The sequence below is a fragment of the Leptinotarsa decemlineata genome, unplaced genomic scaffold (assembly GCF_025532065.1).
Source record: "Leptinotarsa decemlineata unplaced genomic scaffold, Ldec_3_MD MMD2_tig00002082_RagTag_RagTag, whole genome shotgun sequence".
NCBI lineage: Eukaryota > Metazoa > Arthropoda > Insecta > Coleoptera > Chrysomelidae > Leptinotarsa > Leptinotarsa decemlineata.
The window spans coordinates 2,465,028-2,482,321 of record NW_027412573.1 but is presented as its reverse complement, the minus strand read 5'-3'; the positions used below and the strand labels follow the sequence as shown (position 1 = coordinate 2,482,321).

Below are 17,294 nucleotides of genomic sequence, written 5' to 3'. Positions count from 1 at the left end.
GCTGTTACGTGTTCAGAAGTTTTGTTGACAAAACTTCTGAACACGTAACAGCACACGTAACTGAACACGTAACGAATACCGTTTTACCAGTATAGTAAGAAGTGAGTTGAGCAGGGTCAACTAACTTCTGAACTTTGAGGTTTTGTCGAAACGTCGGTGAAATTAGAGATAATATCACATACACGGATCAAATACCCGAAAAAACAGTTCAGCATAATTCTCGAACCACTTGTGGGTAATACCACGGATGCCATAGTGATATAGTTTTTTCAGCAGGATTCCATGATTCATACAGTCAAAGTCTTCAGCAAAATCGCAGAACACTGCTGCTGATGACTCTTTTTTATTAATGTTTCCCTAAACGTCATATAACAAAGAAAATATAGCATCATGGGTGTTCTTTTTTATTGAAAGCCAAACTGGTTATTGCTTATGACACTATTATTAAGAGAAGATGGTATGTTTTTTGTTAATTTTTCTGCTATGAACTCACCTTTGATAAAATCCACCGCCATCTCCAGCCCATACGTGTCCTTATCACAATCGTCCAACACATGCGCTCCGAGGGTAATATTTGGCAACACAAAAAAGTTATTGGCATTAATCTGATCGATCGTATAGAGCATAGCTTCAACCGCTTGCACGCCCCCTTGTGGCATGATCGGGCCGCACGTGATCGTGTCCTCTCTTTCGTGGACCATCATCAAACCGCCGATGATGAGGTCACCTTCGACCACCGCTTCCTTCTTCACCGGCCACGGGTAACTTTGGAGCACTCTCGTACCGTTAGCACTTTTGTCGGTCGCGAAATTGGGACCTTCCGTAGTACCTTCAGTGGTACGAATGGCTGTGAGAGAACGAGTCCAGATGTCGCTGAAGATGCTTGTAAAGTGTGCAACTGGTTGGTCTGTGGTGGTTCGTCGTGTGAGTTCATCGGGTGCTGGTGGTCCGGTTGGAATGGAATTCGAAAGGCTGGTTGTGTTGCCTGAAACGATAAAGTTATGTGAGTGTTTCATAAAAGAAATTTGGAATCGATGCTGGCATATGCACCAGAGCATTTTGTAGCTTAGCATAACACCACGTTCAGATTTGCAGATTTAAAGTACTTTTTGATGAGGCTTTGAAAAGAGTCACAGCGCAGAAATGGGAGAAGTGTGCTCGGCATGTGATATCGGAAGTCGAGACAAAGATGTGGAAGCTTGATAACATAATAGAGGCACAAATCGAGCCACTGATAATTCAGATTGGTGAGGATGACACTACTGATGAAGATACAAATACATCCAGTTGAATCATTTTGATTAATATTCCTTTTGATTTTACATAAAATAAAAATTATCAATAAAGAAATAATTACGTCTCTTTTCATATAATGCTTGAGTGCGCTGTGAAAAATCCAATGAAAATCTTTTTATATTACACGTATTATCTGCATTTTTCTCGTTAAACTTTTCCTTTTTCGTTAAATTTTTCCTAAGTATGATATAACATTTGCGATCAACAAGATGTTGGTTTTGAATACGACCCTGGCCAATTCTTGGGATTTTCAATATCATATGCGTAGGGCATGTCAATGTTTATATTCACTCTATCTTGGATTTGAATTTGCTTTAGTATTTACTAAAAAGTTGAAAACAAGCCTTTCAAGATCCATAATTTCAAATATCAAATCTCCATGGTACAAACTATGTGAACTTTTTGCTGATAACTACGAACTGCCTTATACAGTACTTTTTTCGAGTAGAGAGGAGAAGGAAATATCAAAAGCAAATCGTTGTTGCTTCACAGATGATTCAAAAATACCTTCAGGCTCTGGTACAGGTGTCTGAAAGCCTCATTTTGCCAATAGGACAGAAAGTACTTAGGAACTTAGCATTTCAGGCATTTACCGCCAAATCCAAAACATTATTTCAACATCCTTCTGTCACTCTGAGTCATATTTTGAACTGTTTGTATTATTACATTTCAAATAATTGTTTTCTTTTAATACAGGGATGTGGTAGCAATTTAATTCACTTCCAAATGATGTATCATAAATCGATTTCTCATTGACAATTCTGAAGTAATCGTTTCCAATGATGGGGGTGTCAATAGCACAATGATAACGTTTTTGGTGTAGACATTCGAAAATCGAATTGTTCAGCTACCTGCAAACATTTTGTTTTCCATCAATTCATTGAGAAACTGAAAATTGAAATGAACTTTTTGTATATTCATTTATTGATCTTTCCGGTTATTTCTGCCTGTTCTTCGTGAATCATTTCGTGGTCGAAATGATCATTTCGAATCAATCAAAAAACGTTAATCATGTTTCATCAAATACTATCTAGGAATGAAAATACGTCAAACACCTCATTGTTCCTGAATAACAGATGTCCTGAAAGTTTCAACCCTCTCTGTCGACTCGTGATCTCGCAATTATCCAAAACTGCTACGGTATTCCGCAACCTTTGTTAATGGTGAGAGTGTGACGATTCCTCAGACTTTGAAAGAAAGTTGGAAGTTCTGAGTTCTCCTGCCCATTTTGCTGAGAAGTTTTTCCGCGTGTCCAATTATGTCGCTTTATATATCCATCAGACTTGTTTTTCGTGCTTGATTGAAGAAGTTTGCGAAAGTTCTGTTTCATGGTCATGGCCATGATCGTGACTTTCCCTCATTTATCTCACACATACAAATCGTTTATTATTATTGGTCAAAATTCACAAACTTGCGAGCCCAGGCAAAAAAAAAGAAATCCAACTGAATGAAAATGGTTTGAAAAATGTGGATACTCCTTTTAATGAATTTCACTAGTTCGGACTTCCATTGTCTACTATATAAAATGATTTGAAATCCCTGAAACAAGTAAAAAAGAATAATTAAAAAAGAATAGTTGAAAATAACAATTATATTAAGCAACAATAAACCTGAAATGAAATGATAGTGAAATAACCTACAAGTAAAAATATAATAATTGAATAAATAAAAAATTAATGGAATGAAAAAAGAAAATAAAAAAATAAAAAAGTGTAGAGATTCCAAGTCACGTTAGTTCACGACGTTTCGATTGTTGGTATCTTCAATCGTCTTCGGGTGATGACTGGACTGATTCCTCCGAGAGATGACTATTTTATAGGTCGTTGAAATACTTTCACTTTCTCTACTTTCCATTTTCCGCTTCACTGATTCCGTGAGAGATGACCGTTTTGGCGGGAGTTGGTCATTTTTCGTTTGATGATGGGTTTCCATATGTTTCGTATATCTACGCTGGCCTGGCTGAATACGTTGTTGGACAACATGTATGCGGCTTCCTTAAATTTTCTCCTGAACCAATGTTCCTCTCTGTGCAAGATCTCAGCTTGGGACCACTCGATGTTGTGTTGATGGGTCCAAACATGGTCTGCTATTCCTGATTTGCTGGTTTCTCCTCGCTGTGTGTGCTTCTTGTGCTCGGCAATGCGAACATTCAATGGCCTCTTAGTTTCACCAATATAGGATTTTCCGCACTCACAGGGTATCCGGTAAATGCAATTCTTGGAATCGCAGTCCGCGTTTGGGGGCCTGGTTTTCGTGAGGCTGCTACGGATAGTGTTACAGGATCTGAAACAGGTTCTAATGTTGTACTTGGAACCAATTCTTCTTATCCTCTCCGATAATCCTCTGATGTAGGGAAGTGCAATTTTTTATTTATTCAATTATTATATTTTTACTTGTAGGTTATTTCACTATCATTTCATTTCAGGTTTATTGTTGCTTAATATAATTGTTATTTTCAACTATTCTTTTTAATTATTCTTTTTTACTTGTTTCAGGGATTTCAAATCATTTTATATAGTAGACAATGGAAGTCCGAACTAGTGAAATTCATCACGAAACATTGTCAATCACCTTCAAACAAACTCCTTTTAATGTATACGTGAGCATATATATTAATTACACACAATGCACCTGAGAAACTGAAAAGAAGAACTGAAGTTGAAGATATTCATTGAAAAATTTTGGCAATGAATAAGGCTCAATATTCCGAACATATCAAAAACACTATTCTTGTATATACATCCGGTACAATGTTTTTCTGCCAGTATGGACAACTGAATTTGAAATTTGCTGGCTCCATAATTCGGCTCTTATTTTGTGTTTGACAGACCATGTTTAGGAATAAGAATATAACCTTTGGGAAAGAAAGTTTTTGGCTTTCTACTACTCCATCTTGATACAAAAAAAGGTATGAGGGAATCTTCCAAAGAAAGGAAGGAAGTAATCAAATTGAAAATGAGTAACTCTATACATGGATGTGTAGATCATGCAAAGAAGTAACTTTTAGACACAAACTGAAAGAAAGTCCTCCTGAAACAGCTACTTTCATATAAACATTGAATCACACGAAAGAAAAAATTCTTTCGAAACAAAAACTTCTATATGAACACTGAATTATACAGAAGATACTTTTCTCTACTCAGTTTGTATTTCATACACTCGTTGTGGAATAAAAATCAGATATCATTCACATGAGTTCTACTTTGAATGAATGGCCAAAAACTCTCTTTTCCAAAAATTAATCACTCCTAAAAATATTACTCTCCCAATTCAAGAATATAACCCTTTCAATTTTGAGTCACTTATACAGCTATCTCTGGATACTCTGATTAATCACCTCGGCAATAATGGATTCTACACAATTGCATATGCGGATGACATAGTTATCTTCCAGACCGGCAAATTTGTGAACACACTGTGCGATAAAGCGCAGGATGGCTCAAATTAATAGAAACATGGTGTCGATCAATCCCTAGAAGACTGAGATGGTTTTTTTCATAGGAACAGAAGTTTATCGGGCTTAAAACCTTCCGAAATCTTCGAAAGCAAACTAAACTTCTCTGAAGAGGTGAAATGCTTTGGTACTATCCTCAACAGGAAGCTAACATGGAACTCCCACCTACAGAGTAGAGCTAAAAGAGCATATGTGACTTATGAGCTATGTCAGAGGACAGTGGGACGCGCATGGAGTCTTTCGCCCCGCGTAGCCACCTAGATCTACACAGTAATAATAAGACCTATGTTAACGAAAGGAGCCATTGCATGGTGACCGGAAGTTCTACAAGCAGCGGCCATCCAGAAATTATATCAAATACAGCGACTGGCTTGTTTAAACATCACATGAGCCATGATAACAACACCAACCGCGGCAATGAAATTGATTACTGGTCTGAACCCTCTGGACCTGTACATTAAGGAGGTTGCGTTAATGGTCATTTTACGATTGCGCATGGTTGATATATACCACGAATGAGTCAATTGAGGCTGAGCCTTTGGCGAGAAGCGCTGATGCAATTGATGTAGTGATGCAATTGAGCCCAGGTTTGTTTTTAATAAAACTCACAATATACAAATAAAACAGAACACAGAGTCAGATGCTACAAATACAATACAATACAATACAAATACAGTGCGGTCCATATGTATGGAATAAAATCATTTTTAGCATTATTATGTACTATGTAAAAAAAAACCTGAAACAGGTCGATTTTTATTCTCAAATTGACAATCTACAGTACGAAAATATTACCCCCCTCCAGCACCCCTTCTGAATTATAAGCACCCCCTCGAATATTTCAAATAGCAAGGTGTGACACCTTGTTGGAAAGGGATTTCACTCCTCTGTTCAGCAATATAAAGTTTTTTGAGTTTGGTGCAATCATAACTGAGAAAATTGATTTTTAGGATGTAAAATTTTGATAATGTCTCTAGGTATCACATTGTATTTACGTAGAATGGAGATAATAATGCCACATAATATTTAGAATGTATTTTTCAATGTTCTTGACGATAACCGAGGCGATTTTGGGATTCTCGTACAACATTTTGTATGACCTCGGTGGTTATTTAGTTGATTTCTTCCGTTATCCTAACTTTTGAATCAGCAATATTGTTTGGTATATTGAAATATACTTTAGATTTCAAATAACCCCATAAAAAGTAATCGAGAGGAGTCAAATCGGGGGATCTAGCCGGCCATTGAATCGTTCCACGTCTTCCAATCCACCTATTGGGAAACACCTCGTTTAAATAATTTCTAACTGTACGTGCAAAATGCAGTGGAGCTTCGTCTTGTTGGTAGTAAATAGTTCAATCTATCTCATTTGGATGATTAACATCAGGAAAATGTATTTGTAATGTAGGCACTGGAAAGTTAATCAAAAAATCTAGATGAACCTCACCATTAACAGTGCCCTCAAAAAAATAAGGGCCAATAATTTTATTGTTAATGATACCAGCCCAAACGTTGACTTTTATAGGATATTGAGTGTGAGTCGCACACATCCAATGAAGATTTTCTCTGCTCCAATATCCACAGTTCTGTCTGTTCACTGTTCCGTTCAAATTAAACGTCGCTTCATCAGAAAACAAATCTGCAAATCTGCGTTCATTCTATCCATCAACAATTCACAGAATTCTTGCCTTCTATCAGGATCATCTTCATTTAACTCCTGAATCAACTGAACTTTGTAAGAGTGGTATTTTTCTTTACGCAAAAGTCTCAAAATAGATGATTTACTTACATCATTGTCGGCGGCAAGTTCTCGAGTTGTCTTATGCGGATTTTCCTCAATGTCTAAAAATACATCTAACTTTTTTCCATCAGTAAATTGAACATTTCTACCTGGTTTTCCAATATTCTTGTCCAGTGTCACTAAACTTTTTTTTTATTTGGCTCACTGTAGACTGCAACACGTGTTGACCAGGGTATTTATTATCAAAAATTTCACGAACCTCCTTTTGAGTTCTTGTTTCATAACCACAACCAATCATAATTAAAATGTCTATTCTTTGAGACACGGACAAATGAGTCATAATTAAATTTAATACGCCCACAAATATTATACTGACGTCTTTTAGTAACTTTGAATACCTAAATGACAGCGGCCTACTAGATTCATATCAATCGTTTATTTGGCTTTTTATCTAATATTTTAGTATCTTCAAAGTTTTTTTCCAGAATTCAAAGTTAGTAAGGAGTGTGTAGACAAGGATGGTCTGTTTAATAGATCAGGTTATTGTCAAGAAGTGAATAATGGTGGTCATTTTCAACATTTAATTCAATTGTAAAAATTAATTTTCCCAGTTATGATTGCACCAAACTCAGAAAACTTTATATCTCTGAACAGAGGACTAAAATCCCCTTCCAACAAGGTGCCACACGACCCCCTTTGCTATTCAAAATTCTCGAGGGGTGCTTATAATTCAGAAGGGGTGCTGGAGGGGGATAATATTTTCATACTGTACTGTATCAATTCAAGAATAAAAATCGACCTGTTTCAGGTTTTTTTCACATACCGAAGAAGGTTCAGGATGTGGAGTGTACTCCAGATCACTGAACCTAAAGATTGAGTGGGGAATGGGGAAAAAAAGAAAGAACTGCCTGGTAAATAATCAGGAGAGAAATTTCAGGCAGAAACAAAACAATCTGTACTGATAGCAGACCAGCCCTATTACGTGTTACCTCAGGGATAGTACTAGAATGTGCCACCAAGATTTAGCCGAAGCCTCGGTAGATGATAACATTATCCTGGGGTGGGTTTAAGGACACGTAAGGAGTAAAGGTAATCGCATTGCCGACTCTTCAGCCAAGGAAGCGGCTGGACTAAGAATTTCAGGACCCAGTGACACCCACGGCCTGATGACTTCGACAATTGCAGAACTAGCCAAACGTCACACCAATGCTCAATCCCTGAAGAGATAAGATGGAGTCAAAGAATGCGATCTTGCCAGGATTAACCTGGGCGACCCTGGAAAACTGGATGGACGATGACCTAGGAGGACAACTCCTCGGGTCACATGTGGCCTAAGTGCTGTGGCCTAAGTACTGTAGGTCTACACTCACCCTCCCTATTCTACAGATACAGATACAGCTATCCCTCTATTATTTATTCGACTTGATTTCGTTTGTGAATAATTCAATAACACGGTGAAATTGATGTCTTTCGGATTTTGGAATGTTCATAAAAATATATTCCAATATCAATATTTCCATTCTTGTATTCTCAAAAAAAATGAGTTTGGCAATGGTTATTGAAAATATCTGTATTAGTGGAATTACAAAATGTTCTGAAACTATGAGTATCAAACAAAATGGGTTTCAAAAATATTTTGGTCCTCACTTTCGAATAACCACCATTGCTTTTTCAATTATCTGAGACACTTAGTGCGATTCAATTCAAGACGCCCCAGATAAACATCAATTTCAATTATAAATTTAATTTTTGTTGTTTTTCGCTCTTGATATCCGATCTGTAATAACCTCGAGAGAGAATATTAATATTGGAAGCACTGTCTATACCGCAGAAGAGTTTCATCTTCGTTATTAAGTTTTCCACGGAAACGGAAAATATTTGAGACCGCAATTTACTGAGATGATTCGTTTATATATTGCCCCATTATTAATTAATCAATATCCAGTTAGATGGCTGAATATACAGGCTGATTCACGGTGGATGGCACATTGAACGTTTCTGGTGAACCAGACAACGGATCACTTTGAAAATTTAATGGAGGGCATATTCGGACATTCTCTAGCCAACTAAAATATTTTCGACAATGCGGTGTTGCCGCTTCTATTAGAAAGCACTAGCAACTTTGATTTTTCAAATGGAACACTCTGTATATAATATTATTTTTGGAATCTCCAACAATTGCCCGACAACTTTTCTTGATATTTCCCTATACCTATCTGTTACCGTTTTCGAAATAAAAATTAATTTCAATTTTTTTCTTCGAAAATCATGACTTCTAAAAATGCCGATATCTTTCAGTTAAGGAGTACTATGATATCGAAATTTGGTTTGGAGTTAGGTGATACTTGGATACTTCCTACACGTCAGCCTAATCTCCGTTACTTCAATACAGGGTGGTAAAAAAATACAGTTTTTTTGTTTGCTTGAAAAAGTTGCTGAAATTTGATTATTTTGAATAGAACACCCTGTATATTATTGAAAATTCGGAAAGCTGCTGAAATTTGCTTTCTTTCTATGTATATCATACCTATACCTAACTAGTCAAGTTTCGGACTTATGAACATTTATTTGTGAAAATGTCCCTTCAGAATGGTATTTCCATTCGGTATTTGGTAAGCAGGCCATGATTACTATTTGACAGTGACGTTGTGACATTCTCCTAATAATATCGACATTTTCGTCACTTCAGAAGTTGCAAATACCTTCAAAACGATGGAACAAAACTATTCAAACGAAGTTCTTATGAATTTGATTATTATTTTTGGACAGTGTGACAAAATTATCAGCAGAACATGTAGAAAGTTCAATGAAATGTATCCGAATCTACCGCCAATGAACCTCAAGAAATTTATACGAATTCAGAACAATTTCAATGCATTTGGATCAACTTTAAAAGCACCAAGAAACTTGCCTCGACCCGTAACTTTCGAAGACAACCAGATTAATGTCTTAGCATATTTTCACGCATTTCCCGAGTCATCGATAAGAAGTGCTGAAGGAGATTTGGGTATAAAATATTCATCGGTTCAAAGAATCTTGCGAAGACATACAATGCATGATTATAAATTCACCAAAATTCAAGCAATGAAGCCTCAAGATCCTCAACAGAGAGTAGAATTTTGTGAAATGTTGTTGACATGCATTCAAGAAGATCCACTTTTTTTAAATAAAATTATTTGGACTGATGAATCGAAATTTTCGAGAGGAGGGATTTTCAATAGAAAAAATCGTCATTATTGGTCCAGTGAAAATCCTCACGTCACAAAAGAAGCCGGATTTCAAAAAAATTTAGTTTTAATGTCTTCTGCATGTTGATGGACAACAAATTGAGGTACGTGATATACGAGGAGTCATTAACATCCAGAAGCTACCTGAATATTTTGGAGAATACTGTAGACAGTTTCGTGGATAATCTGCCACTCGAAGATTATCGAAACTGTTGGTACCAACTAGAGGGAGCTCCTGCACATTGCACAAGAGAAGTGAGCGCAGAACTGGATAGACTATTTGACGATCGGTGGATGAGGCGCTTGGGACCATGGAATTGGCCAGCGAGATCACCTGATCTCAATCCATTAGATTTTTATTTGTGGGGAATGTTCAAAGAAAAAGTTTACAAAATACCCGTGCGTTCGGGAGATGAATTGTTAGAAAGGATTGCCCAAACATTTGAAAATTTGGATCCCAATGAAATCAGATCTGCCACCACGAAAGCAGTCAACGCCCGCATTTTAAAGTGCTTGGAAGTGAACGGCCAGCGATTCGAACATATTTTGAAATATTCCACATGATTGTTTTACTTTTTTATAATTATTCATATCAATATTTCCAATTTCAAGTTTCTTGGTGCTTTTTTAAAGTTTATCCAAACATATTGAAATTGTTCTGAATTCGTATAAATTTCTTGAGGTTCATTGGCGGTAGATTCGGATACAATTCATTGAACTTTCTACATGTTCTGCTGATAATTTTGTCACATTGTCCAAAAATAATAAACAAATTCATAAGAACTTCGTTTGAATAGTTTTGTTCCATCGTTTTGAAGGTATTTGCAACTTCTGAAGTGACGAAAATGTCGATATTATTAGGAGAATGTCACAACGCTACTGTCAAATAGTAATCATGGCCTGCTTACCAAATACCGAATGGAAATACCATTCTGAAGGGACATTTTCACAAATAAATGTTCATAAGTCCGAAACTTGACTAGTTAGATATAGGTATGATATACATAGAAAGAAAGCAAATTTCAGCAGCTTTCCGAATTTTCAATAATATACAGGGTATTCCATTTGAAATAATCAAATTTCAGCAACTTTTTCAAGCAAACGAAAAAACTGTATTTTTTTACCACCCTGTATTGAAGTAACGGAGATTAGGCTGACGTGTGGGAAGTGTCCAAGTATCACTCCAAACCAAATTTCAATATCATAGTACTTCTTAACTAAAAGATATCGGCATTTTTAGAAGTCATGATTTTCGAAGAAAAAAATTGAAATTAATTTTTATTTCGAAAACGGTAACAGATAGGTATAGGGAAATATCAAGAAAAGTTGTCGAGCAATTGTTGAAGATTCCAAAAATAATATTATATACAGAGTGTTCCATTTGAAAAATCAAAGTTGCTACTGCTTTCTAATAGAAGCGGCAACACCGCATTGTCGAAAATATTTTAGTTGGCTAGAGAATGTCCGAATATGCCCTCCATTAAATTTTCAAAGTGATCCGTTGTCTGGTTCACCAGAAACGTCTAATGTGCCATCCACCGTGAATCAGCCTGTATGGCTACAGTTCACTTAGTTTTCTTCGAAGATTTTTGAAAGTTCCTTTTCTTCAACTCCCCTAATCAGCTGCATTCTGATCATTTTCGAAAAAAATACGTAATTCTTGTATAGAATTTACAACAGAGTGGCAAAGAAATCTGCTCCGTCACAATGACAGACACCCAAAAAACTTTCATGCAATTGAATATCACAATGTCGTCCATAGAAATTCCATTCATTGAAAAATCAATAATTCCAGGAGAAATTTCTCTATCGGCATATCAATAGTAAGAATCGTCCAGAGGAGATAAAAAAGTATATTCTCCAATATTCTGATGAAGAAGATGGGGATTGAACAGGTTTTTTGAGAATGTCGTCTGAATTATCCGAATAAAAATCATTTCTGTTAGATCGCTGTGTGAAACAAGCCTAATGTCTCAATTTTTCATATTCGTCTACGAAAATAAAAGCATGTCTTCAGAAACTGCCGGATTTTGACATATTGGAACTCTTAATGAACAGCTAAATTTGACAATTTGATAATTCGAAGATGTGTACCAGAAATGTAACCGTTCCTTTTCGGGTTATTTGTTAATGCCGTTTCTCGGTATATCGGGCATCCTCAATTTCTCCTATATGCCGATGATCTCAAGCTTTTCAGAAGAATCGAAAGCGAAAATGTTTTTGATATGCTTCAAGATGATCTCAATAATCTATCTACTTACTTTCCAGTATCTGACCTATCTCTCAACAAATTAGGTGGTAATGTGGTGTCTAGCCAGTTTGGACATGGTATCCCTATTCAGCAATGTATATGAGGATGCATGCATAAGAGCAATCCACTAGCAATGGAACAATATTAAATTGCATTGTAGTCTCTCAGAAGACAATTTCATTAACCTTATTCAATTTCAATTTGATAATACTTATTTTTCATTCGATAACAAAATCTATAAACAAACGTTTGGAACACCAATTGGTGCTTCAATTTCACCAATCCTAGCTGCATACGTTATGGATAACCTATTAGACACAGTATTACCTGTCTTATCTTTTAAACCTCACTTTATAAAAAAATACGTTGATGATATCATCTTTGCATTACCAATGGATTGTACTGAAGAGATTCTTGACACACTTAACAGCTATGATCCTTACATTCAATTTACTATGGAAGCAGAAGACACTGACCACTCCGTGCCATTTCTTGACACAAGGTTTATAAGAACTACCAATAATAATAATGTGATAGATTGGTACAGAAAACATTGTAGTTCAGGAAGATATATCAACTACTGGTCATATCACAAATACTCGATGAAAGTGAATCTAGTGAAACAAATGAAAAATAGAGTGTTGAAAATCTCTGACATCCAATTTCACAAAAAAAATCTTGATATTTTGCTTAAACTTTTTCTGGATAATTCATATCCTTTAAGTATGTTAAAAAATATTTTGTTTAATTCCTCATCCATATCAGACATTAATATGACCTTACCACCAAACCCAAATATAATTGAAAACAATGGAATTAATTTTGCTCCAACTCCAGTTTTTTATAGTACTTTACCCTTCGTTAAGGAGATCGATCACCCGCAAACTCTCTAGAATTTTCAATGAATTGCCTAATATTAAAATAGCCACCAAAGCAGTTCTCACGATTAGAACTTCACACACCAGAGTTAAAGATAAACCCCTCATTACTTCTCGAATAAATGTAATATATAGTATTCCATGTCAATCTTGCAACAAAATCTATGTTGGTCAAACGTCAAGAACTTTAAGTTCCAGAATAACTTCTCACAAAAGCGATTGTAGACACCATCCTGAAAGATGTGCTCTAGCTGAACATGTCAATAAGTTTGACCACCATATGATGCCACTAAGGTCTTAGCTAGTGAAACACATCAAACAAAAAGGTCCTTTCTTGAAATGGCCTTCATTGCTGGAAATAAAAATTGCATCAACAAAAAAACCGATATTAATCATCTTAGTGAGATATATTCCTATCTTTCGAGGTTAGATAAAAAATCCATATAACAATGTTTCAATGAATTCACCCAATCTAGCATTAATAGAATAATGTACTTTATACTTTAATCCAAATGTTATTATCCTACATTCACTTTAAAAAAAGCTGCACAGGTAGAAATTTCCAAAAATAATTCTTTACAAGTCAAAGTTGGTAACAGCTTTTATCACTAGAACCACTGACATATGTCATGTCAACTATCTGTCAATCCTTCCAAATTAATGTTTTGTGAAATTTCGACATGTGACATTATTCTTTCTTCAAAATAATTTCAAACTGTAACGTTTTTCACAAATATTTTATCCAATATTAGACATCCTTTAACCAGTTTTATAAATGTATTGTATCAATGTTCATCCATCATGTTGTGTCCAATATTCTACATAATCATCGTATGAAACATCCTCAAAAAGTTGTAAGTCTAACCATTCATAATTATATATTAATATTACTTGCACCCTCAAATTATAGCATCCCTGATGATGGAAACAATTTATTAAATTTGGACAAACTTTAAAGAGTACTCTTTCATTTGCTGCTTAGCCCCATTATATATATAAATATATATATATATATATATATATATATATATATATATATATGAATTTATATATATATATATATATAAATATATATAATATATAAAATATATATATATATATAAATATATATATATATATATATATATATATATATATATATATATATATATACATATATATTTATATATATTTATATATATATATATATATATATATATATATATATAAAGATATACATATATATTATTTTAATGTTTTTATCATCTGACAACTCTGTCAGATGTATATATATATATATATATATATATATATATATATATATATATATATATATATATATATATATATATTACTGTATTTTTGTGAAAATATTTTTTAGTAGCATGACTGTATATATACATTGAGTACATCCACTTTTAACATCCGACAATCCATATTGGTATGCATAATTTTGGTTTTATTTAATTATCATGACCTCCTGCTCATTTTGAGCAGTTAGGATTTATGTACTACTATAGTTAGAAGCTTTGTCAATAAGAATTCCATCCTTCAGTTAACAAAGCATGCTTTGATTTGATTTGAAATATTTCTATCGTGTTAAAATCCACAAGTTGTTAAAACTTCGAAATCTGCACATATTTTGAACAACCCGGCACCTTGCTATGAACTGCAATTAATATTCTGAATGCACCCCAAGATCTTTGAAGTAAGTAATGAACAAATTTCTTCTTGAGCTGAGCTCTCAACTCCCAGAAGTATAAAGCTAACGTCTAGATATCATTCACATGAGGCGTGAGCTCATAACAGAACTTCCAGAAAATGAGAAAAAGGAGAAACGATGTGATTTACATGCAAATAAATTCATTCCAAGGACAGTTTTAATTTGTCTCGTTTGTAACGACGATCTTGAGGTCGAGGTAGAACTTTGTAATCCAATCAAATTCACTTTGATGGATACTTGGTGAGAACTCTGGTGTATGCACAGTACGAAGTTACCGGCTGAGTTCAGAAGTTACGAGGTATATGTTACACTTCACAAGGACTCTCTGTTTGTGTCAAATTATGAAGCAAAAATGAAAAACTCAGTAATAGAAATAGTGAATTGCAGATGGGTTTGAATATAGAATGTTGAAAATACCTCTTGTCTGATTTCTATTACGATTTTCATTTACTATGACCGGTTTCGGTATGTAATATTATTTTCAAGTAACTAACAAACCGGAACTGGTCCCAACAAATAAATAAATAAATTATGTTTACCCTATATCTACCTATACTGATATAGTTTTTGAGGACTTCGAACCTAACCTAACCTAACCTAACCTAACTTAACCTAACCTAACCTAACCTAACCTAACCTAACCTAAACTAACCTAACCTAAGCTAACCTAACCTAACCTAACCTAACCAACCTAACCTTTTTTTTTTCTCTCCGGGAGGAAAACTCATGTTCGCATCAGCCGCTTAGGGTCTAGCGCGTGCTGGCTGTGCCGGACTTTTACCGGCCAAAACCTCCCGGTGCCATAAGATGTATCGTGAAAGCGGTAGACCTTCCTAGGTATCCATCACCTTCACGTTGGCTAGATGTTTCATTGCTGCCTCATTCTTTCTTCCTGCTCTTTTTTCTCCATTATTATCCTCAACAAGTTGTAACCTGCGTTCCATGCCCTCTGTGACTAAGCATTTCTCCAACTAGCGTTTCCGGCGTGATAGTTGCCCCGATCTCCGTTTCAGCGTGATTCCTTTCGATTATCCATCTGGGATAGTGAAATATCGTATGCTCGGGCATATCGGCTTCATTGCAATAGGGGCACTTGTCCGAATCATACTTTCCAATTCTCTTGGTGTATGTGTTGAAAGAGTTATGTCCCGAAAGAGCTTGAGTGACGAAATAGTCCAGTCGTTTAAATTTACAATTTACCAATGCTTCTATGTTTGTAATTAGCCTTTTGGTCCACTGAGCGTTTGAACTGCCATTTCGCAATTGTCTCCATTCTCATGGCAGCCTTTCTTTCGTCATTTCGGCCTACGTTCTCGCGATATAACCTAGCTCTCTCTTCTATTTGTAAATCAATTGGGATTACTCCGCATATTACACACAAAGCATTGGCCGATATGGTTCGGTAGGCGGATGCAACTCTGATAAGCGCCTTTCCCTGCAGACTTACCAACATTCCCTTATACTTTTTGACTTCTAGGACCCTCTCCCATATGGGGGAACCGTACAGGACTATAGAATGAACAACTCCGGATAGAAGAAGTCTCTTCATATATCCGGGTCCGCCTATGTTGGGGGTTATCCTTGCAATTGCGGGCACAGACTTTTCGGCTTTCCTGATTGTTTGCCTCACATGCTCATTGAAAATCATGTTCCAATCCAGTCATATGCCCAAGTATTTAAGATATTTACCAGGTACTATATGATGTTCTTCCACCTTGAAGTAGATATTCTTGCATCTTCGGGCACCCTTCAGCATCACTGCTTCCGTTTTCGTTGGTGCGAGGGTCAATTTATTCTGTGGGAGCCAATTGGAGATACTAGCCAGCGTGGCGTTTGTGGTTTCGATCAATTCTGGTACTTTTTTAGCCCTTGTTATCACGGCCACTTTTTTCAGATTTGTTATCCGACGTTTCGTGTCCCTGCCACCATCATCAACTTTATTTTTTCTTATGGGCGCTGCACTGGACTTTTTCTGTTTTGGATTGAACCAGATTTTACCTTTTCAATGATGTATCGTAAGTTATCATTCTTTTTAAAAAAATTGGAGATATTGAAAACAAATTAATTCTTATCAAAATAGGCTTTGACTTTGGTGTTTCTAAATTTGACTTTCAATTTGTTACACTCAGTGACATTTTGTTATTTTACAAGTCATTGAATTTTTGTCGAAAATTGGCTTTCACGAATGAAGAAAACAGAGATATGATACAAATTTATTACAAATACGATAGAAACCGTATTGGGACATCGGAAATGTATTTAAACTTGTATCCCGAAAGACGACAACCACATCAAACTATGTATAAGTTCTTAGATCACAATCTCACCGAGTTTGATCCATTTGAAAAGCCGAGGAAAAAATACGGAGACAGAATGGACCAGGAAACTAAAGAAAATTTGATAAATGAGGTATGTATGAGGTATGTTGGACATTGTGACGTTATAAAAACTGATATCATTATCGTTTTGGGTATTCAATATAGATGAACTTCGTCTTTTTCAAAAGCTTTTATTTAACTTGACTTGTATGTATGTTAACAAATCTTGCAAGTTCAATTTGACCCACTTCCCGGTATCCGATTGACCTGAAATTTTGCATGGTGGTCCAGAACCGATAACAATGCATGATAATCATAAACGTGACCTGATGCTGCCAGGATTGGCTCCGTACGAGAGATCGCCACAGCGGTAAATTACAGGGACACGAAATTTTGTATACGCATTCGTTTATGATGGGCAGTTGGT

General features: G+C 35.5%; 1 protein-coding gene across 1 annotated transcript in view; it reads right to left on the bottom strand.

Annotated features, from left to right (window-relative positions):
• Positions 1 to 404: 404 nt before the first annotated feature.
• Positions 405 to 17,294, bottom strand: part of LOC141482850 (uncharacterized) — a 71,815-nt gene continuing 54,925 nt past the window's right edge. The window contains exon 4 of the mRNA XM_074176707.1: positions 405 to 985. Coding sequence (XP_074032808.1) covers positions 405 to 985 — 581 coding nt within the window. The remainder of the gene's footprint in view (positions 986 to 17,294) is intronic.